The 21,527-nt window shown below is 44.2% G+C and overlaps 1 protein-coding gene across 3 annotated transcripts in view; it reads left to right on the forward strand.

Annotated features, from left to right (window-relative positions):
- ankrd44 (ankyrin repeat domain 44) overlaps nucleotides 1-15,824 on the forward strand; it is a 57,168-nt gene extending 41,344 nt beyond the window's left edge. Inside the window, exons 17-27 of one of the 3 annotated variants that reach the window (XM_085772660.1) lie at nucleotides 1,113-1,184; nucleotides 2,168-2,369; nucleotides 5,020-5,107; nucleotides 5,895-6,012; nucleotides 8,031-8,253; nucleotides 9,613-9,700; nucleotides 10,551-10,780; nucleotides 11,476-11,555; nucleotides 12,213-12,295; nucleotides 13,317-13,408; nucleotides 15,360-15,824. In XM_085772660.1, coding sequence (XP_085628786.1) covers nucleotides 1,113-1,184; nucleotides 2,168-2,369; nucleotides 5,020-5,107; nucleotides 5,895-6,012; nucleotides 8,031-8,253; nucleotides 9,613-9,700; nucleotides 10,551-10,780; nucleotides 11,476-11,555; nucleotides 12,213-12,295; nucleotides 13,317-13,408; nucleotides 15,360-15,394 — 1,311 coding nt within the window. In that variant the 3' untranslated portion in view covers nucleotides 15,395-15,824. Of the gene's footprint in view, nucleotides 1-1,112; nucleotides 1,185-2,167; nucleotides 2,370-5,019; nucleotides 5,108-5,894; nucleotides 6,013-8,030; nucleotides 8,254-9,612; nucleotides 9,701-10,550; nucleotides 10,781-11,475; nucleotides 11,556-12,212; nucleotides 12,296-13,316; nucleotides 13,409-15,262 lie in introns of all 3 variants that reach the window. The other 2 variants (XM_085772658.1, XM_085772659.1) reach the window with 2 other exon arrangements.
- Nucleotides 15,825-21,527: the final 5,703 nt, after the last annotated feature.

Below are 21,527 nucleotides of genomic sequence, written 5' to 3' on the forward strand. Positions count from 1 at the left end.
TATCACCGTTTAGACAAATCTGAAATGATTGAAGAAACATTACTATTTCTGTGTGTGTGTTTTGTGTTGCTATGTGTTGTATTTATTCAGTTTGGGGGAATCACGGTGTCTAGAAAGCATCAGTGGCTCAGCTGACGGGGACAGCTAACGGCAGCTAAGCTAACAGTAGCTAAGCTAACGGTAGCTAAGCTAACGGTAGCTAAACTCCAGTTAGCTCAGTCATGTTGTAACTCAGATATCCGCTGGAGAAAATGTTTTTTCATGGACCGTCTGAGAGTTATTAAAGTTAAACAGGTAGCTAACCGTTAGCCCGGCTAATCTATGATAACCATGACTAATTACAAAAATGTGCACACAGAAATAGTAATGTTTGTCCAATCATTGGTTTTATAAACTTTACAAACATCAGATTAGTCTAAACGGTGATATAGTGACATGAAAAATGAGATAAATATAGTGAAACTCTCGTCCGTCACTATTGTTCTCATGCTGGTTTTCTACCAGGAAGTAGTTGTAAACAACAAGGAGATTTTGGTCTGACCAGATGCTGCGTTCCCAGGCAGCTCTATTGAGTGGAATGCGTCAACGTGGCGGCCATCTTGGTCAGGGGGAAGCCGTGTCTACTTCCTGCACTAGTCAACAGAGGCAGACGTCTATCAACTATTACGTAAAATCACCATAACTCACTGAATATTCAACCGATTCTCAAGCCGCTTGGTTTATTATAAATGTCAGACGTATATTTATGATACAACAAAAATTTTTTTTTTTATAATTGTTGTTTTTATGTATTAAACATACACTTTAGATACTCAGACACACACCCACATGCATAAATACAGTGAAGTGTGTTCTACAGGGTCTGACTGGTCTGTGGTCAGAACCCCCGACCAAGATGGCCGCCGTGTTGACGTACGCTGAGAAGCAGAACGCAGCATCTAGTCAGTATATAGTATATCTATGGGGAGCTGACAGGAAGTTCAGGTTACCGTAGAAACTCTGAGACAAGAGGAAGCAGGTCCAGATCAGACAGGAAGCACACGGCTGCAGCTTCAGCTTTTCACAATAAAAGCTTCATGTGTGTTTATGTGTTTATTTCTTGTGGCCGGCAGCTGCTGCACAGAGACGACAGTCACCATGACGACCCCGAATCTCCGAGCTCCAGGAGCCCGCTGCACCTGGCCGTGAGTCACCGAACTTTATTCATTTATTTAGTTTTATTTTTTGCTTTATTTATTTGTTTTTCAAATTATTTTTCTATTTGCAATATTTTTTTTTCAATATTTTTTAATTGTAACATTTTTTCTCCATTTCATTTTACAATTTTTAAATCCTTTCAAATTTCTTTAATTTTCTTTGTTAAATTTTTTTTTAAATTCAAAAAGATTTTTAGTTCTTCATCTTTTTTTTTATTTATTTCCACTTTATTTCTGAAGAGATTTCTTTATTTCTAGAGTTTCATATACATGATCCATAACAAACATAGAAACATGTGTGAATATGTAAATGAGGTGGGAATATTTGTTTTTCAACTTAATTTATATTTTCAGTTTAATAATTTGCATTTGTAAATTTTTTCTCCATTTCATTTGTACATTTTTCAATTCTTTCAAATTTCCTTAAATTGTTTTTTTTCCCCAATTTTTTTTAAAATAGAAAAATATTTTTCAATAATAAAAAACAGGAATTACAGTCTGTTTTTAGTTTTAATATTTATTTCTATGGATCATAGTTTCATTAATGAAACATTATCCATGTTAAACATAGAGACATGCAGATGAGTTGTGTGAATATGTAAATGAGGTAGGAAGAGTTCATTTGCAAAAGCAGATAACTCCGTTTAAAAAAATTCTAGAATCTTCATTTTTTATTTTTTATTTACATATAATAAGGTGATTTCAGTCAAACCAAAGTTGAGTGACTTTGAGATGTAACAAGACAGACATATCTAAAAAAAAATGCAAAGAATAATTACAAAGCCTCAGCTCATTTTTTTCAAAATGGCACTTATCTGCTTTTGCAAATGAACTCTTCGTTTTTCAACTCATTTTTCTATTTTCAATAGTTTTTTTTCATATTTTTCATTTGTAAATTTCTTCTCCATTTCATTTTACAATTTGTAAATCCTTCCAGATATCTTTAAATGTGTCTTGCCCCCCCCCCCCAGGCGTACCACGGCCACGCGCAGGCCCTGGAGGTGCTGCTGCAGGGCCAGAGGGAGGTGGACCGTGGTGACGAGCTGGGCCGCACGGCGCTGGCCCTCGCCGCGCTGCGCGGTCACACCGACTGTGTCCACACGCTGCTCGGCCAGGGGGCGTCGCCGCGCTGCACCGACGGCCGGCACGGACGCACGCCGGTTCACCTGGCAGGTGAGGCACAGCCAGGCCGACATCATCATCATCTTCATCAATAACCTCCATACAACTCAACACCTCCAAAACCAAAGAACTCAGAACAGATTTCAGACGCAAACCACCCCTCAAACATCACAATCACAGACTCCTACAAGTCCCTGGGCACTCATATCAGCAACACACTCAAATGGGACTTTAAAGCAGTACTAAAGAACTTTCAGTTTTGGTTGAGTTTGGCGGTGCCTGTGGACCAAAGTGGTAGTGTTTTGCCTGAAGGAAGACTCCATTTCCCATGAGCACTAGCGTGAAGCCCTGTAAATATCCTGCATTAAAATTAACAGAAGACATCAAAACTAAGTTTCTGTTTCCAGTGGATCATTTCAAAGTGAAAACACAAACATAATCCATTGCTAAAGTGCCGTTTTGCCTGTTCCCTCCTTGTTGTGACTCGCAAAAGTGAAAGTGAAAGTAAAGTGAGAGCAGGGTTCCTACCATGCTCCTCAAAGCTGCTTAGTGCCAGAGAAAGAGATACAGACCATAATGATACAGACCCCCTCAGGCCACGACAGAGGTGTCATTCAACTTGTTGTAAGTCGATGTATCATCACAAAAGTTATGAAAATATTTTATGAAGGTTGAAAAGTTACTTAGTGCTGGTTTAACACAAGCCATATAATAATAAAAAAGACCAACCAAAGACTAGTCCACCTCAGGCAGCTCAAGAAATACAAAGTCAAACGCAATCTCCTCCTCCAGTTCTACACAGCCATCCTATCAGCATCCTCACAGATTCCATCTCAGTCTGGACACTCACTCACGCAGCAAACTCCAACGTATCATAAAAAAAAAAAGCATCTCTAATCACAAACACTCCCCTCCCATCATTTGACTCACTTTACCATAAACACACAATAACAAGAGCACATAAGATAATCTCTGATCCAACACACCCAGCCAACCACCTGTTTCAGCTGTTGCCCTCTGGCAGACGCTTCAGGTCCATTTCAATCAAAACAACCCGGTTCAAAAGCAGCTTTTTTCCCACTGCCATCAGACTACTGAACTCCACTCATCTCCATGCTCCATCTGTGTTAAGCCAGGGACACACCGAGCCGACCGTCGGGCGTCTGGCCTCGTCGGACGGCGTCGGCAGCTCGTCTGTTTGGTGTGTTCCTCTCCGTCGGGGAGCCTCGGCTCTTGTCGGGTCTCGTCGGGGCCGATTGAACATGCTCAGTCGGGACTCGTCGGCCGTCGGGAGAGTAGACTCGTCGGGTACTCTGATTGGCTGTGTGCTAGCTATGGCGATTCTGATTGGCGGTGCCCTAAGCGAATCAGCGCGGTGTGTGGGAGGGACGGAAGTGACCACAGTAAACAAACGGTGTCCTAGCCTGTGCTACAGTAAAAATGGTATACAAAATAAAATAAAGCAATATATTAAGCGGCAATATATATATATTTAAACATCAAAGATGTTCAATCAAACCCACATAGTTTGAAACAACGTTCAAAACACACACAGCTCACAACTAAGCATATAAAGCCCGCTAGCTTAATGCTAACGTGTAATGTAAAACACCATAGACGGGCTAACAGAAATTAGCATCGGCTATCGCCAGTTCGCGGCAACCGAGCCACAGCAGTAAGCTGCTAAAAACTGTTTTAATTTTGGCTTTAGCGCTGTTAAAACGTGGCTGGTTAAATTGTTTTGGGGAGATTAATGTTGGTCTCATTGATGAAATTAACTGTGGCAGTGGCATTAGTTTGTTTGAATGAACAGTGAGCAGAGCTGCCCCTGGTCTGTATTGGTCTGAGTCCTCGCCACTCAGTCGCTCTGGTCGGCAGTCGGGGCGGTCACAGTGTGTTTCACTTTTTCCTTTCTCCCGACGAGAGGCGACAGACTCGTCGGCCAAAGCCGCCGGCGTCGGGACGCGTCGGGACGCGTCGGGAACATAGACTGTAAAAAGAATGGACGTAGCGTCCGTGACGTCCCCCATTGGTTGTGGGGAGTCGTTTTTGTGACTCCAATATGGCGGCCTGAACAGCGCCATGTTGGATTTACCCACTGGCCTCGAAGCAGCTGTCCACGGAGCTGCTCGGACCTGTCACTCAACGTTTCCGCGCCCTGATTGGCTAGAGTTTTAACCTAATAACAGTAAAACGGTAGAGTTAAAAAAAAATTCACCCCCCTCAGAGTGTGTGCGGGGGTAGAAACTATCGGTTGAGACCAGAAAACGTTCTGACACCAGGCTTTTAACATGTTTACTGAGGATGTAAAGTGGGTGATTTTAACATGGGGGTCTATGGGGAATGCTCCCTTCTGACACCAGCCCCCAGAGGAAGAAGAGGGGATTGCAGTTTGTTGAACGTGGAAGTGACTTCACTTCTCAGACCCACAACTGCCCCCTTGGTCGGGAAGCGTCGTGGCGGTGTGTTCCTGGCTTAAAAGGGATAGTCTGTATAGTATGTAAATGTCTGGTCTGATGTTGATGTCTGCTCATGTATGTTACTGTTGCCACACAGTAACTATGTGCTGCTATGCTGCGCCGAAAGCAAATTCTGCCGACTGGTTGTGCAGTCCTTAATAAATGAATTGAATTGACATCTTCATCATCATCATCTTCATCATTAACCCTCTCCTCCTCCTCCTCCTCCTCCTCCTCCTCAGTGATGAACGGCCACACGACGTGCGTTCGCCTCCTGCTCGACGAATCAGAAGCTGCAGATCTGGTGGACGCTGCTGATTCTCAGGGACAGTGAGTCATCACCTCCTCTTTCTCCTCCTCTTTCTCCTTTTCCTCGCTTCTCCTCTTCCTCCTCCCCCTCTCACCTCCTCCTCCTCTCACCTCCTCCTCCTTCTCCTCCTCCTCTCCCTCTCACCACCTCCTCCTCCCCCTCTCTTCCTCTTCCTCCTCCCCCTCTCACCTCCTCCTCCTCTCACCTCCTCCTCCTTCTCCTCCTCCTCTCCCTCTCACCACCTCCTCCTCCCCCTCTCTTCCTCTTCCTCCTCCCCCTCTCACCTCCTCCTCCTCTCACCTCCTCCTCCCCCTCTCACCACCTCCTCCTCCCCCTCTCTTCCTCTTCCTCCTCCCCCTCTCACCACCTCCTCCTCCACCTCCTCCTCCTCCTCCCCCTCTCACCTCCTCCTCCTCCTCCCCCTCTCATCTCCACCTCCTCCCCCTCCTCTTCCTCCCCCTCTCACCACCTCCTCCTCCTCCCCCTCTCTCCTCCCCCTCTCCTCCCCCCCTCTCCTCCTCTCTCCTCTTCCTCCTCCTCCCCCTCTCTCCACCTCCTCCCCCTCTCACCTCCTCCTCCTCCTCCACCTCCTCCCCCTCTCACCTCCTCCTCCTCCTCCACCTCCTCCTCCTCCTCCCCCTCTCACCACCTCCTCCCCCTCTCTCCTCCTCCTCCTCCTCTCTCCTCCTCCTCCTCCTCTCACCACCTCCTCCTCCTCCTCTCTCCTCCTCCTCCCCCTCTCACCTCCTCCTCCTCCTCCTCCTCCTCCTCCTCCTCCTCTCACCTCCTCCTCCTGCTCCTCCTCAGGACTCCTCTCATGCTGGCCGTAGCAGGAGGTCATGTGGACGCCGTGTCTCTGCTGTTGGAGCGAGAAGCCAACGTCAACATGGCCGACAACCACGGCCTGACGGCGCTGCACCTGGGGGTGAGTCACCATGACAACATCACACGTCCTCACCTGTCTGTGTTACGATGATGTGTGAACGTGGATTAAAGGCTGTATTCGAAACTGCATACTATACTGCTAGTTAGGGGTGGGAGAAATAGCAATACCTTTTTTTACGATTTTTAAATTGATTTTTTTTTTTCAACAATTTTTTTTTAATATTGTGCAATGTGCATTTGTTAGCCTTTTTTACATACAGAGAGTCCAGGTTTTGAAAAGGGTTTAAGTTCACTTTATAATGGAGTATGTTCATTTATAGGCTCCTGCAGTATTTGTGTGCAGATAAATGTTAAAAACGCTAAAGACTAAAAATCGAGAGAATCGGCAATATCGTAGAATCGCAATTTAAATCGAATCGCCATCCAAAAGATCGTAGAAGAATCGAATCGGTGGAGAAAAGCGTATCGTCCCAGCCCTACCGACGTACTGATTTGGCCAAAATGCAGTATGCAGTATGCGAAAAATTCCCGGATGTCGTACTGGTTCGAGAAATATCTCCAGTATCTGACCAATCTACATTGTGTCCTGTATCCCACAATGCAATGCTCCCCTGACGTCTAACCGTAACCAAAGACGGTTTAGAGTAGTGAAGTATCTTTGCCGTGGACCGTAACTATAGTTTAATAAAATAAAACTTAATGCAGACTGATCGGTTCAGTGTAAAACATTTATTTCTTGATGTAAATGTGGTGTCTCTTCTGTCCAATACACACAGGAAGCTTCACTTTACATTCAGACTAACTAATGCTACTGATACAGCTGTTAGATTTCATCAATGAGACCAACATTTATCTCCTAGAAATAATTTAACCAGCCGGTGGTAAACCTCTAAAAACCTGTGGGTAAGTTAATTAGTGATCGTTTTCTCCCCCGGGATGACGACGGAGGTTGGCCGGCCGAGCAGCTCTGCAGACCGGCTGCTGTCTCTGTGATGTCACTTCTCTGAAAAACATCGGAGCAAACTTCTAACCAGCCGTCGTTTGGATAAACTGGCCGTAGATTTGGGATCTAAACAGTTACTTTCTCACATGAAAACATATTAAAACTTAATAAAGTTACGTAATAACAGCGCTAGAGCGAGAAATAAAACAGCTTTTCACCTGTTTTACAGCTACCGCTACCGGTTGCCGTGAAATGCATTCTGGGAAACTTGTATACTGCATACTGCGGTGTGAACGGTGTCGGTCTGCTGAAGTAGCAGACTGAATCCTACATTCAGTATACAGTATACAGTATATTTAATGCAGTATGTAGTATATCTCTGATTGGCTTCCCCCTGCTCTCCTCTCTGATTGGCTTCCCCCTGCTCTCCTCTCTGATTGGCTGCCCCCTGCTCTCCTCTCTGATTGGCTGCCCCTGCTCTCCTCTCTGATTGGCTGCCCCCTGCTCTCCTCTCTGATTGGCTGCCCCCTGCTCTCCTCTCTGATTGGCTGCCCCCTGCTCTGCTCTCTGATTGGCTGCCCCTGCTCTCCTCTCTGATTGGCTGCCCCCTGCTCTCCTCTCTGATTGGCTGACTCCTCCTCTCTGATTGGCTGCCCCCTGCTCTGCTCTCTGATTGGCTGCCCCCTGCTCTCCTCTCTGATTGGCTGACTCCTGCTCTCTGATTGGCTGCCCCCTGCTCTGCTCTCTGATTGGCTGACACCACTCTCCTCTCTGATTGGCTGACACCACTCTCCTCTCTGATTGGCTGCCCCCTGCTCTCCTCTCTGATTGGCTGACCCCTGCTCTGCTCTCTGATTGGCTGCCCCTGCTCTCCTCTCTGATTGGCTGCCCCTGCTCTCCTCTCTGATTGGCTGCCCCTGCTCTCCTCTCTGATTGGCTGCCCCCTGCTCTCCTCTCTGATTGGCTACCCCCTGCTCTCCTCTCTGATTGGCTACCCCCTGCTCTCCTCTCTGATTGGCTGACTCCTGCTCTCTGATTGGCTGCCCCTGCTCTCCTCTCTGATTGGCTGCCCCTGCTCTGCTCTCTGATTGGCTGCCCCCTGCTCTCCTCTGCAGCTGCTGTGCGGTCAGGAGGAGTGCATCCAGTGTCTGTTGGAGCAGGAAGCGTCCGTGCTGCTGGGCGACGCTCGCGGCCGGACGCCCATCCACCTGGCGGCGGCGCGAGGCCACGCCTCCTGGCTGAGCGAGCTGCTGAGCATCGCCTGCTCCGAGCCGCCGTCGCTGCCGCCGCTCAGGGACCAGGCCGGGTACACGCCGCTGCACTGGGCCTGTTACTACGGTAACTACACACACACACATGGGCTGATGTCACTGTTTTTAGTTGTTTAGTTGTTAGTTGTACGCCAACATTTCTTTTCATGTCTTGCCTCACTCCCGAGTCCATGACCAGCAGATAGACACCATCCTTTCAACTGTGCGTGCAGTAACCATGGAGATAGAGCCATATCGCCGTAATTAGCTTAGCTCAAACACTGGAAGTGTAGTGTTAGCCTGCCTCCACCTAAAGTCGCTAATTAGCTTAGCTCAAACGCTGGAAGTGTATAGGTAGTGTTAGCCTCCCTCCACCTAAAGTCGCTAATTAGCTTAGCTCAAACACTGGAAGTGTATGGGTAGTGTTAGCCTGCCTCCTACCTAAAGTCGCTAATTAGCTTAGCTCAAACACTGGAAGTGTATAGGTAGTGTTAGCCTGCCTCCTACCTAAAGTCGCTAATTAGCTTAGCTCAAACACTGGAAGTGTATGGGTAGTGTTAGCCTGCCTCCTACCTGAGCTGAAATCAGCAGTCAGAAGATGATTTCATTTTAGCTCTAAACTCTGTAAATATCACTTTATCCACATTTCAAACATGTTTAGGTGAGAAAGTAGCCGTTTAGATCAGCAGTGTGTCGTTAATTTGTCTAAATACCAGCTGTTTACAATTTTGTAAACGGCGCTACTCAAGCTAGCCGTTGTGACCAACGCACTTCCGGTTACTTTCACAAAATAAAACACCCGTTTTAACACCAAAATAAAGCGTCTTTGCTTGAACCCTCCGTTTTGACCGATCTCGTCCCGTTAGCGGCATTTGACCGCTCAAGATGCCTTACCGGAGAGTTTTGTCAGCTCTGAGACCAAGATCGGCCCGCCGGTTTCCGTTTAGAGTTGCTGAAGAGTTTCTCTGATGACTTTAGGTAGGAGGCAGGCTAACACTACCTATACACTTCCAGTGTTTGAGCTAAGCTAATTAGCGACTTTAGGTGGAGGCAGGCTAACACTACCCATACACTTCCAGTGTTTGAGCTAAGCTAATTAGCGACTTTAGGTAGGAGGCAGGCTAACACTACCCATACACTTCCAGTGTTTGAGCTAAGCTAATTAGCGACTTTAGGTAGGAGGCAGGCTAACACTACCTATACACTTCCAGTGTTTGAGCTAAGCTAATTAGCGACTTTAGGTGGAGGCAGGCTAACACTACCCATACACTTCCAGTGTTTGAGCTAAGCTAATTACGGGCGATACGGCTCTATCTCCATGGTTACTGCACGCACAGTCGAAAGGATGGTGTCTATCTGCTGGTCATGGACTCGGGAGTGAGGCAAGACACGAAAAAAAAAAATGTTGGCATATCCCTTTAACGTGTGTGTGTGTGTGTGTGTGCAGGTCAGGAGGGGTGTGTGGAGGTTCTGCTGGAGCAGAAAGGTTGTCGCTGTATCGACGGGAACCCGTTCACGCCGCTGCACTGCGCTGTGTAAGTAGTGACCTCATCACCAGCTGCGTTTCGATTTCAGGTTTTCACAAAATATATAAGTGACATTTGAGAGGTTTTACTAAACGTGGCTGTTTCCATGACTTGTTTTTTATTGTGATATTTATGGAGCCATTTCCCTGACATTAGAAGTTGGCATTGAAAACAGAATTTGGCATTGTAATAAAAGTTGTATTGACACTGAAACAAGTATTGGCATTGAAAAATGTTGGAACACAGGCATAAAAAATACAATATTTTTTTTGGATTTTTTAAAAATATATTATCATGTCGTTTTCAATGTCAGTCTTCAGATTTCTTCTTCAAGTCCATCTTTTTCAGTGTGTTTTTTTTACACTGCATTTCCCCCCCCGTCTCACTGGTTTTCAGTTTCAATTTTCTTTTTTCTGTTTCAATGTTCCTTTTTTTCAATGCCAAGTTACTGTCAGGGTTTTGTCGTGGAGGGGAGGGTCTGAGGGGAGGGGCTAGGGACGCATGGAGAAGAAATCTGAAGACTGACATTGAAAACTACATGATAATATATTTTTAGAAAATCCAATTAAATATTGTATTTTTTATGCCTGTGTTCCAACATTTTTCAATGCCGATACTTGTTTCAGTGTCAATACAACTTTTATTACAATGCCAAGTTTTATTTTCAATGCCAACTTTTAATGTCAGGGAAATGGCTCCGTAGATATTTAGGTTTTGTGCGTTTCTAGAGGTTACTGGAAACACAACTAGTGACATCACAGTGACATCACAGACCCCCTGTCCCTGTGTGTGTGTGTGTGTGTGTGTGTGTGTGTGTGTGTGTGTGTGTGTGTGTGTGTGTGTGTGTGTGTGTGAACAGGGTGAACGACCACGAGTCGTGTGCGTCCCTGCTGCTGGAGGCGATGGGCTCGGACATCGCCGGCTGTCAGGACTCCAGGGCCAGGACGCCGCTGCACGCCGCCGCCTTCTCCGGCCACGTCGACTGCGTCCAGCTGCTGCTGTCGCACGGCGCACCGCTGGACGCCGTCGACCAATCGGGGCGCACGCCGCTGATGATGGCGGCGGAGAAGGGGCGGGTCGGCGCTCTGGGTACGGACACGCCGCTGTTGTTGCTTCCTGTGTGTGTGTGTGTGTGTGTGTGTGTGTGTGTGTGAGAGGGTCTAACAATGTGTTTTAGTTTTGTTTAGTTTATTTAGATCCCCATTAGCTTTTGCCACGCAGCAGCAGCAGCTATTCTTCCTGGGGTCTTTTCATCGTAATAAATGACAAATACAAACAACACACAACACATTAATACATAAAAACTAAAATACATACAGAAAACACATACTTAATACATACACACACAAAACAAAACATCCAAGACAAACACTTAACATATGTTACCCGCTCCTACATTGAATCACCACACAACAAGGATACCAGCACCCAATTTACAAATATAGGCTACTAATGGTCAAAATTGCGATCAAAATAATAATCTCTTAGTTTCATTTTAAAACTAACCATGTTTCTTTGTTGTATAACATAATTCAGAAGTAAAGGGCATTCCACTCCTTCATAGCTCTATATAATACTCTACCTTGAGAGAGTGCCCTGGGTAAAATGAAATAACCTCCAGCAGCATGTCCAGTTGAATAATTATGTATGTTTGAACTAAAAGATAATTTTCTATACAAAATGTATGGCATTTTAGTTATTATATTTCTAAGAAAAAATATGTGTGTGTGTGTGTGAGAGTCCAGGTCTAACTGTGTGTGTGTGTGTGTGTGTGTCCTCTGCAGAGCTGCTGATGTCATCAGACTGCGACCTCACACAGACGGACGGAGACGGGAACACGGCGCTGCACCTGTCCTGCAGCAGCGTAGGTGTCACAGGGGGCGGGGCCTCTGCATGTCCTCTCTCTGAATCCTGCTCACTGATTGGTCCATGTCCCTGTCAATCAATCAACACATTGAGAACGCTCAGTATTAGTGATGTCACGATTATAGATTTTCTTGGTACGATTATTGTCAGAGAAATAATCACGGTGTTACGATTATCATGATTATTATGCAATAATTACTTTCACAACACTATGAATGTGTAAAATCAAATATAGTCAAAATATAATTACATTACTAATTATTTAGACAAAATATTTTCTATCTATTAAAATATGACCAATTATATTCCCCAGGGGAAGTGTTTGAAATAATCAAGTCATTAATTGTCATCTATACCAAATGTTTAAGTTTATTTTAATCATTTCTTTTTATTACAAATGACTCTCTAACATTTAAATTCCTACTGATTGATAATTAGTTAAATGGCGCACATCTGCCGACACGGTTCATACATCATCTTTTTTGGGAAGTGACGGTATTTAGGAATCTTTACGATTAATTAATTGTGGCGTAATACCATGATTAATTGTAAAAACAACTAATTGTGACATCCCTACTCAGTATTTAAAGGGATAGTTCAACAGGGCAAACTGGCCCATTGCCAGTCCAGTGGTCTAACGTGGTCTCGTCCTCAGGGGAAGGAGGACTGTGTCCTGTTGATCCTGGAGAAACTGTCGGACTCGTCTCTGGTCAACGCCGCCAACGCCGCTCTGCAGACGTGAGTATCTGAGGCTCCGCCCCCTGAGGCTCCGCCCACTGAGTCTCCGCCCACAGACACACCTCCACCTGTCGTCCTCAGCTCACCTAGAGCACTGGAAAAGAGAGTAAGGACAGCATTGGTCCAATGGCAGCGCCTCCTGCTGGAGGAATATGGGTTTTGCAAAAGCGCCCAAGAACTGACATCTCTGCATTGTTGGTGAATGAGCAGTGTGGTGTTTTCAATAATTTAAGGACATTTATAGATCACCCACGTTAATAGCATCATTGAGGATCCTTTACAGATAAACATTAAAGGGACAACGAGGAGTTTCTCCATCGGCAGAATGAAAAATTCCGTGACAATAAAAAAGTCTCATATTAATGTGGATGAATCTCCGTTACCACTTGTTAATGGCTCCATTTTAGATAAATCTATGGTTTTGTCTCTATGGTTATTTTGTTATTATTAGTGGTGGTGGAAATGCTGGGCGAGCCGACCAGCGTTTCTTTACTTTCGGTTTCGTGGCGAGTCATGAGAATAACGCCGCAGAATCTCCGTTTATGGTGGGAACTACGACGGTATGTGATCGTCTTCCAACCTCTGACTTTAATTCTTGATGAATGAAAACATGAGTCTGTCTTGCGCCGGTCAAAGAATTTCACGGTGCGGAGGCTCATAAATGTAGTGTGGAAACTCCTCGTTGTCCCTTTAACACATAGGCTAGTAAAAAACAAAACAAACAAAAAAACAGTTTTCTACATTAATGTTTCAATCTACATTTTGTAATAAACAAATTATAAGTATAATTTGATATGACCAAGACACCTAAAAAAAAAAACACGGCCGTTTTCATCCATTTACAAGCAAGTAGGCAACACACATAGGCTACATTGGAGTGAATGGGTTTTCTGGGCGCTTTTGCAATACCCATATCCTGCCACTCGGGGCGCAAAACCCTTAAACCCTTACCACGGGAATCAATGGAGGTGTCGTTACTCTCTTTTCCACTGCTCTAAGCTCACCTGTCTCTCTCTCTCAGGCCTCTCCACCTGGCGGCCCGTAGCGGACTCAAACAGGCGGTCCAGGAGCTGCTGTCCCGAGGAGCCAGCATCCAGACGGTGGACGAGAACGGTACGGAGACAACGCTGCTGCTGCTGCTGCTCTGTGATTGGCTGTCGCTGCATGCACGACGCCGGCCGTCGGCATGACAACGTCCTCGTGTTGTGTGCTGCATGTGTGCCGCAGTGTGCCGGTCTCTGAGGTCAGAGGTCAAACTGACTGACGCCTACGTCTCCCACAATGCAGCTGGAGTCAGACCGACCGGTGACCTCAGAGCTCTTTGCTGCCGTGTCGTTACTTTAAAGTCCAACTGAACACACACACACACACACACACACACACACACACTCTCATGCATTTGAACCAGGAACAGGAAGTGATGTCAGGTTTAATGATGAGGTGTCAGCGACTCCACTCGTTACCAAAGATCCTCTATATACCAATGCACCAATGATATGAAATGTTATAGCTACACTTCCTGTCTCCTAAAGTGGGCGTGGTCACCGTCCCTCCACCTCGTGTTGTGAACGTGTGTGTGGATTTATGAAAGTTGTCGTTTTATATTTCCTCATGAAAACATTGAATATTCACACAGCTAACTGTCATATTTAACATTATGAACATTAGTTAAAAAATAACTAATGGACAAAATTAGTCCAATATTTACTTAAGTGACAGAATCGACCATAATCTGAGCTCACATTCACTCAAGACCCTCTACTGCTGGTCCCCTAAAGGGGGCGGAGTCATAGTCTGCTGGTCTCCTAAAGGGGGCGGAGTCATGGTCTGCTATTCCCCTAAAGGGGGCGGAGTCATGGTCTGCTGGTCTCCTAAAGGGGGCGGAGTCATGGTCTGCTATTCCCCTAAAGGGGGTGGAGTCATAGTCTGCTGGTCTCCTAAAGGGGGCGGAGTCACGGTCTACTGGTCTCCTAAAGGGGGCGGAGTCACGTTCTGCCGGTCTCCTAAAGGGGGCGGAGTCATGGTCTGCTGGTCTCCTAAAGGGGGCGGAGTCACGGCCTGCTGGTCTCCTAAAGGGGGCGGAGTCATGGTCTGCCGGTCTCCTAAAGGGGGCGGAGTCACGGTCTGCCGGTCTCCTAAAGGGGGCGGAGTCATGGTCTAATGGTCCCTTAAAGGGGGCGGAGTCATGGTCTGATGGTCTCCAAAAAGGGGGAGGAGCCATGTAGTGTAGTAGTGTCTTTGTCATTAGTAAACGATGATGTGATTAGTTACCGTAGCTCTGACTCTTAAACACATGAACATGATCACGACCTCATCGACTTCAGTTGGACTTTAACTGTGTTGTTGTGTTTGTTCGTTAGCCCCTCCCCCCTGCCCCCCCTCGTTAGTCGGCTGCTGGACACTAATTGGATGCTGCTTGTCTGTTTCTGCTTCGCCTCCCGCTTCCTCCATGTCCCCCCCCTCCCTCCTCCCCCCTCTGTATCTGTCCCCTGTCTCTCTCTCTTTCTCTCTCTCTCCCTCCTTCCTCTCTCTCTCTCTCCCTCCTCTCTCTCTCTCTCTCTCTCTGTCTTGCTCCCCCTTTTCTCTCTCTCTCTCTCTCTCTGTCTTGCTCCCCCTTTTCTCTCTCTCTCTCTCTCTCTCTCTCTCTCTTGTTCCCCCTTTTCTCTCTCTCTCTCTCCCTCCTCTCTCTCTCTTGCTCCCCCTTTTCTCTCTCTCTCTCTCCCTCCTTTCTCTCTCTCTCTCTCTCTCTCTCTGTCTTGCTCCCCCTTTTCTCTCTCTCTCTCCCTCCTTCCTCTCTCTCTCTCTCTCTCTCTCTCTGTCTTGCTCCCCCTTTTCTCTCTCTCTCTCTCTCTCTCTCTCTCTCTCTCTCTCTCTCTCTCTCCCTTCCTCTTCTCTCTCTCTTGCGCCCCCTTCCCCCCCCCCCCCCCCCCTTGTCTCCATGTCTCCCCCCTCCTCCCCCCTCTCCAGGTCTGACCCCGGCTCTGGCTTGCGCTCCGAGTCGCGAGGTGGCCGACTGCCTGGCTCTCATTCTGGCTACCATGATGCCTTTCTGCTCCCCTTGCAGCTCCTCCGGGGCCCCCTCCCCAGGCTCCCTGCTGAGGCAGCTGCCCCCCCCCCAGGGGCTCAGAGGCCCCCCCGGCCCCGGCGGCCCCCCCGGTGGCCCCCCCCGCGGTGGGCCGCCGCGCAGCCCCAGGACCCGCTCCGGCCCCTCCAGCGAAGGAACTCCAGAGAACGACTCAGAGGACTCAGAGACCTTCTGACCCCCAACACCCCCCCACGCACCTGCACCTGAGCTATAACTGCCCCCCCCCTCCTTCTAGAGACTCAGTGATGGAGCCAAGTGTTCAATATCAAATCAATGAATCAATAATCACATCGATAAATGACAAAAAAAATATAAAAACAATTAAATTAAATTAATTAAAGGGACAACGAGGAGTTTTGGAAAAGTGAAGCGTTTTCACACTACATCTATTGGCCTCCGCGCACCGTGAAATTCTTTGACCGGCGCAAGACACACTGCAAAAACTCAAAATCTTTCCAAGAATATTTGTCTTATTTCTTGTCAAAATGTCTCATTTCTAGTCAAAACTAATCTCTTTTCACTTAAAATAAGACTCATCACCTAAAAATTAACTTGTTTTTAGATCATTTTCACTTGTTTCAAACTAATTTTCACTTGAAATAAGTAGAAAAATCTGCCAGTGAAAGCAACTTTTTTGTGCTTGTAATAACGAAGAAAAACTTGCTCCACTATCAGATTTTTCTACTTATTTCAAGTGAAAATCTGCTTGAAAGAAGTAAAAAGTGTCTAAAAACAAGCTGCTTTTTAAATGTGATGAGTCTTATTTTAAGTGGAAAGAGATTAGTTTTGACTAGAAATGAGAATTTGAGACAAATATTCTTGGAAAGATTTTGAGTTTTTGCAGTGCAGACTGTTTTCATTCATCAAGAATTAAAGTCAGAGGTTGGAAGACGATCACATACCGTCGTAGTTCCCACCATAAACGGAGATTCGGCGGCGTTATTCTCATGACTCGCCACGAAACCGAAAGTAAAGAAACGCTGGTCGGCTCGCCCAGCATTTCCACCACCACTAATAATAACAAAATAACCATAGAGACAAAACCATAGATTTATCTAAAATGGACCATTAACAAGTGGTAACGGAGATTCATCCACATTAATATGAGACTTTTTTATTGTTGCGGAATTTTTTGTTCTGCCGACGGAGAAACTCCTGGTTGTCCCTTTAAATAAAATAAAATCTCATTTATCACACGTTGATGTTTTAGTTCCAATAATATTATTTATTATGTTTTTTAGCAGCAACGTTTTGTTTCTAAATATTTTAAATATATTTTAATATATTCATCGTCATCACTTCAGTTCAGCTCATTAGAATAAATTAATATTAATGAGACGAAACAGGAAGTTGCATTCAGATCAAAGGTTCAGATTTTTTTTAAAATAAAGAAAAATAAAAAAAACTTTAATTTATTCATGTGATTATTAGTTATTGATTTAATATCGAACACTGAGAGGACGTGGACAGAATCGTCCTCTGACTCCTGGACCTGGACCAGCCGCATGCTGTTTCACTCACCACGGTTCGTTCTTTCTTCTCACGGTGCTTCGATCCAAACCAACCTCGGTACTTTTCGTCTCAGCAGCTGAGACTCGTTTGTCTTAAAAAAAATCAAATAATAATAATAATAATGAGAATTTAAAAAAAAAAAAAAAAAAAAAAAAAAAAAAGCAGAAGCCATTTTTACCTGTTTGTACAGAAACGAAGTCGTTTTAACTTTGAGGTTTTCAGCTCGTTGTTTGTACCAAATATCAGAGACTGAGGAGGAAGAAGAGGAGGATGAAGCACAAACCACAGCCTGATGAACTGAAGCTCCGGGTGACAGATGAGAGTCTTATTGATCACTGATTAGCTGATCGATTGATCGACAGGTGGAACATCTCAGCCCCGGGTCGTGATGCGTTCAGGCAGGGCCGTTGTCTAGGGGAGAAAGGTGATGATAACTCTAGGGGCCCAGCGCCCAGTGGGGCCCATAAAAAACCCCAGTAGTCTAATCTTTGTATGACTGATTTATTCTGCGTAAGACCCTGACTAATACTCATAGTACACTGTAAAAACTCAACATCTTTCCAAGAATATTTTTCTTATTTCTTGTCCAAATGTCTCATTTCTAGTCAAAACTAATCTCTTTCCACTTAAAATAAGACTCATTACCTAAAAATTAACTTGTTTTTAGATCATTTTCACTTAAATTCACAATAAATAGAAAAATCTGCCAGTGAAAGTAAGTTTTTTGTGCTTGTAATAAGGAAGAAAAAGTGTCTAAAAACAAGCTACTTTTAATATGATGAGTCTTATTTTAAGTAGAATGAGATTTGTTTTGACTAGAAATGACATTTTGACTAGAAATAAGACAAATATTCTTGCTAAGATACTTGAGTTTTTGCAGTGTAATGCTGCATTAGCATCAAAACAAAGAAGGCTAAATAAAAAACTATAATACATACGTAGTCTAAGAAAAAAAAGGAAAAGTTAGGGGGAGGGGCCCACTTTAGTATTCTTTAAGGGGGCCCAGATCTCCTAGCAACGGCCCTGCTTCAGGTGCACCGGCCAGAGTCTGGACCAGCCAGCGCTGTCTTTCTTTCTCACAGACAGGAAGTCCTCGTCGTTTCTTCACTCCAACAACAACAAAAACAAAAAGTGAAGTCGACCTGGTTCAGGTTCAGGTTCTGGGAGCTGGGATGTTCCCACTGGTACTGATGTAAAAACACAGGGTTTGTTTCCATGACGACCAGGGTAACCACGGGGACCAAGTGACTCCTCTCCACCTGTGAAAAGCTCCTCCAGGTGTTTTTTTTTTGTGTGTGTTATTTTATTGTTGTTATTGTTATTATTAAAGGGATAGTTCACCCAAAATTGAAATTTCATTATCTACTCACCCCGGAATGCAAAATTGTCCCGAAAAAAAATTAAAAACAGTCTATTTTTCAAGCTTGTTTTGTAGCGGAAGCTCCTCTTCCCAATTCGTCAAATTTGGACGACAATTTGTAGCTTCTGCTACAAAACAAGCTTGAAAAATAGACTTATTTAACTTTTTTCGGGACAATTTCACATTTCGGGGCTTCAATACAAGAGGGACATTACATACGAGCAGCTTGGAGGTATTTGGATGTTTTTTGGTGTGTCTTTTTGTTATGAAGACAGTTGGTATCCATTTGCAACCGTTATATGGACATGCACTGCTACGCCGAGACCCCCTGTAACTCAGAGAAGCCACGGAGGACTCTGAAATTTCAATTTTGGGTGAACTATCCCTTTAACACATGATGGTACAGATGCTGCAGCACTTCAATGTAACACAGGGCCTTCACCCCCCCCTCCTCCCTCCCCCCTCGGTGCCATCGTCTCTAACGTGTCAGTGCCTTGATGTTCTTCACCTCTTCATCTGCTTTAACCCTTGTGTCTGATTCAGGTTCACTAGGAGACAACAGTGTCATAAAACGCCATAAAAATAGTACACGTGAATCATTTTTTTTTCCCAGGTTTTTTTTGCATTTATCTTCTATTCTACTTCTCCTCTGATGATCAATACCAAATATTCAATTACACTGCAAAAACTCAAAATCTTACCAAGAATATTTGTCTTATTTCTAGTCAAAACAAATCTCATTCTTCTTAAAATAAAACTCATCACATAAAAAGCAGCTTGTTTTTAGACACTTTTTACTTCTTTAAAGCAGATTTTCACTTGAAATAAGTAGAAAAATCTGATAGTGGAGCAAGTTTTTCATTCTTATTACAAGCACAAAAAACTTTAACTTTCACTGGCAGATTTTTCTACTTATTTCAAGTGAAAATTAGTTTGAAACAAGTGAAAATGATCTAAAAACAAGTTCATTTTAGGTGATGAGTCTTATTTTAAGTGGAAAGAGTTTAGTTTTGACTAGAAATGAGACATTTTGACAAGAAATAAGACAAATATTCTTGGAAAGATGGTGAGTTTTTGCAGTGTAATGTCAGACTTTTAACCCCTTAAAGCCCCAGTGTGTAACTTATTTGTCTTTTTATTATCAAAAATCAAACCTGTCTTTCATAAATCCGTATTTGACTGAAGGTGAATCACAGCTGCATCCAAATCAAAGCTTTCTGGTTCCTTAGAATGAGTTGTTACAAGTCGTTACAAACACATAAGTGGGCGACGCACCGAACCGAGGCGGCCATGTTGCATCGTGACCGTAGGTAACCACGGAAACGGCCTGTTAAAACTGTCACCACTGTGTAGTGTGAGGAAGGACGGAGGCACCGGTGTTGCATTCAGGTGCAGTCAGGCAGACGGCCGTCGGGAAAAACCAACCGGATGTCATTTTACTAAAACAATACCACATCACCATGACAACATATTGTCAGGCCTGTATTGTTGTTTACATAGAGGCTTGTTTATCCTGTTACATGCAGCGTCTGTTGTCTGTCTGACGTCTGCCCCATTTCACCTGAATGCAACATCAAGAATACGTTCAGATATGCAACCGCACCGCTAGATGGGGGGAATTCCTACGTACTATACCTTTAAATGCCAGTATATTGGGTCCTATGACAAAAAATGGGGATATTTTCAGTATACTGAATGCAAACTGGATTAGTTGATTAATTGGATTGTTTCGGGCTTTCACGACGTGTCATTGATTAGCAACAATATTGATTTGGGTGAATTTTTAGTTTTTTGGTGAAGTCAGATTTAAAAGAAAAGCTCCCATCCATTATAATACATGACCTTTATTACCCCGACGACTGTCAATGGGGAATAAATAAAATGGTGGCATAAAAAACCCCATCAGACACAAGGGTTAAGTTTAAAGTTCATCACAATCACAGAGTCACACAGGTCTGAACCCACTTCTGCTCCAACGTGGATCAACACAAAGAGAAGAAAACTTAATGTTGAAGCTGCACAGAAAAGAACATTGATTTTGAGCTTAACATCAGTGTAATAACTCATCTATCAGACGATGGAGCCCAAACTTTGTGCAAAATTCTATTTTTTATTAAATCTGGGATGAAAGTGGGGTATTTTCTTTCGCATTGGATAAATTTGTTTTCCTTACTCAGGTAAACTCGTGTTGCAAACAGGACAAACGGCCATTTCTCTACACCTTTAAGTATTAAATTAAATTGGAATATTATCCACTAACGAGTTTAAACCCTGTGCTGAAGAAAACCATGTGAAGTGACTGAAAGCTGAAGAGCAGCTGAATGAACCTTTGAGTTCAACTGAAGTTTGAAAATGAATCAGCAACATTTTTTTTTTAAATAATTGATTAAATCATTTGATTGATGTTTTTAAAGTGAATATTTGCTGGTTTTATGTTTCAGAAACTTTTTATTATCAGTTTATTAATTAAAGGAGAAAACAAATCAGACCTCAGGACCTGGACAAATAAAACACCTGGTTACCATGGAGACCTGATGGAGTTTTGTGATTGTGGTGAACTGATAAATTTGATGTTTGATTAGTTATCAGGGTCAATACAGATGATTAGTTTGTCTCGACTGTTTATCACTGCCTTTTTCTTTCTTTTTTTTTTGTAACTGATGTTTTTTGTGTTTGTTTTTGTCAACAAATCACATGATGACACGACTTCCTGTTTGTCCCAGAATCAAAACAAAAACATCTTTGATGAGGAACTACTTTCCGCTGCGGAGGGACACGGTCACAGTGTTTTAATAATTTGATTTAGGATAAAAAATTTATATCGATTTTGGTCTTTTTATGTGATTTGTCGACAGTTTCAGCCTTTTCCTGTGTGTGTGTGTGTGTGTCTGTGTCTGTGTGTGTGTGTGTGTGTCTGTGTGTGTGTGTGTGTGTGTGTGTGTGTGTGTGTGTGTGTGTGTGTGTTAGGTACTGCTATGAACCTGCTTTTGTACATAATGTTGACATCATCACTGAGCGACGTTGAATACAAACAAACAGTGTTAAGTTTTATGTTTCTTTTCTATTTGCTGATGTGTCCAGATGTTCTTTAAAGGGATAGTTCAACATTTTTGGCAAATTGGCCCATCACCATAATCCCTATAGTCTATATAGCAGTAGGTTTGTTACCTTTAATTGTCGGTGCAAGCTGTTTTTAGAACGGCGGAGCAGAGCCGTGAGCTGTTCAGAGCTACGCTACAGAGGCTCATTATGGGATTTCTTGGTTTCCCTCCATC

This window comes from Trachurus japonicus, unplaced genomic scaffold (genome assembly GCF_045865225.1).
Source record: "Trachurus japonicus isolate A0001 unplaced genomic scaffold, Traja_1.0 AP030749.1".
Lineage (NCBI taxonomy): Eukaryota > Metazoa > Chordata > Actinopteri > Carangiformes > Carangidae > Trachurus > Trachurus japonicus.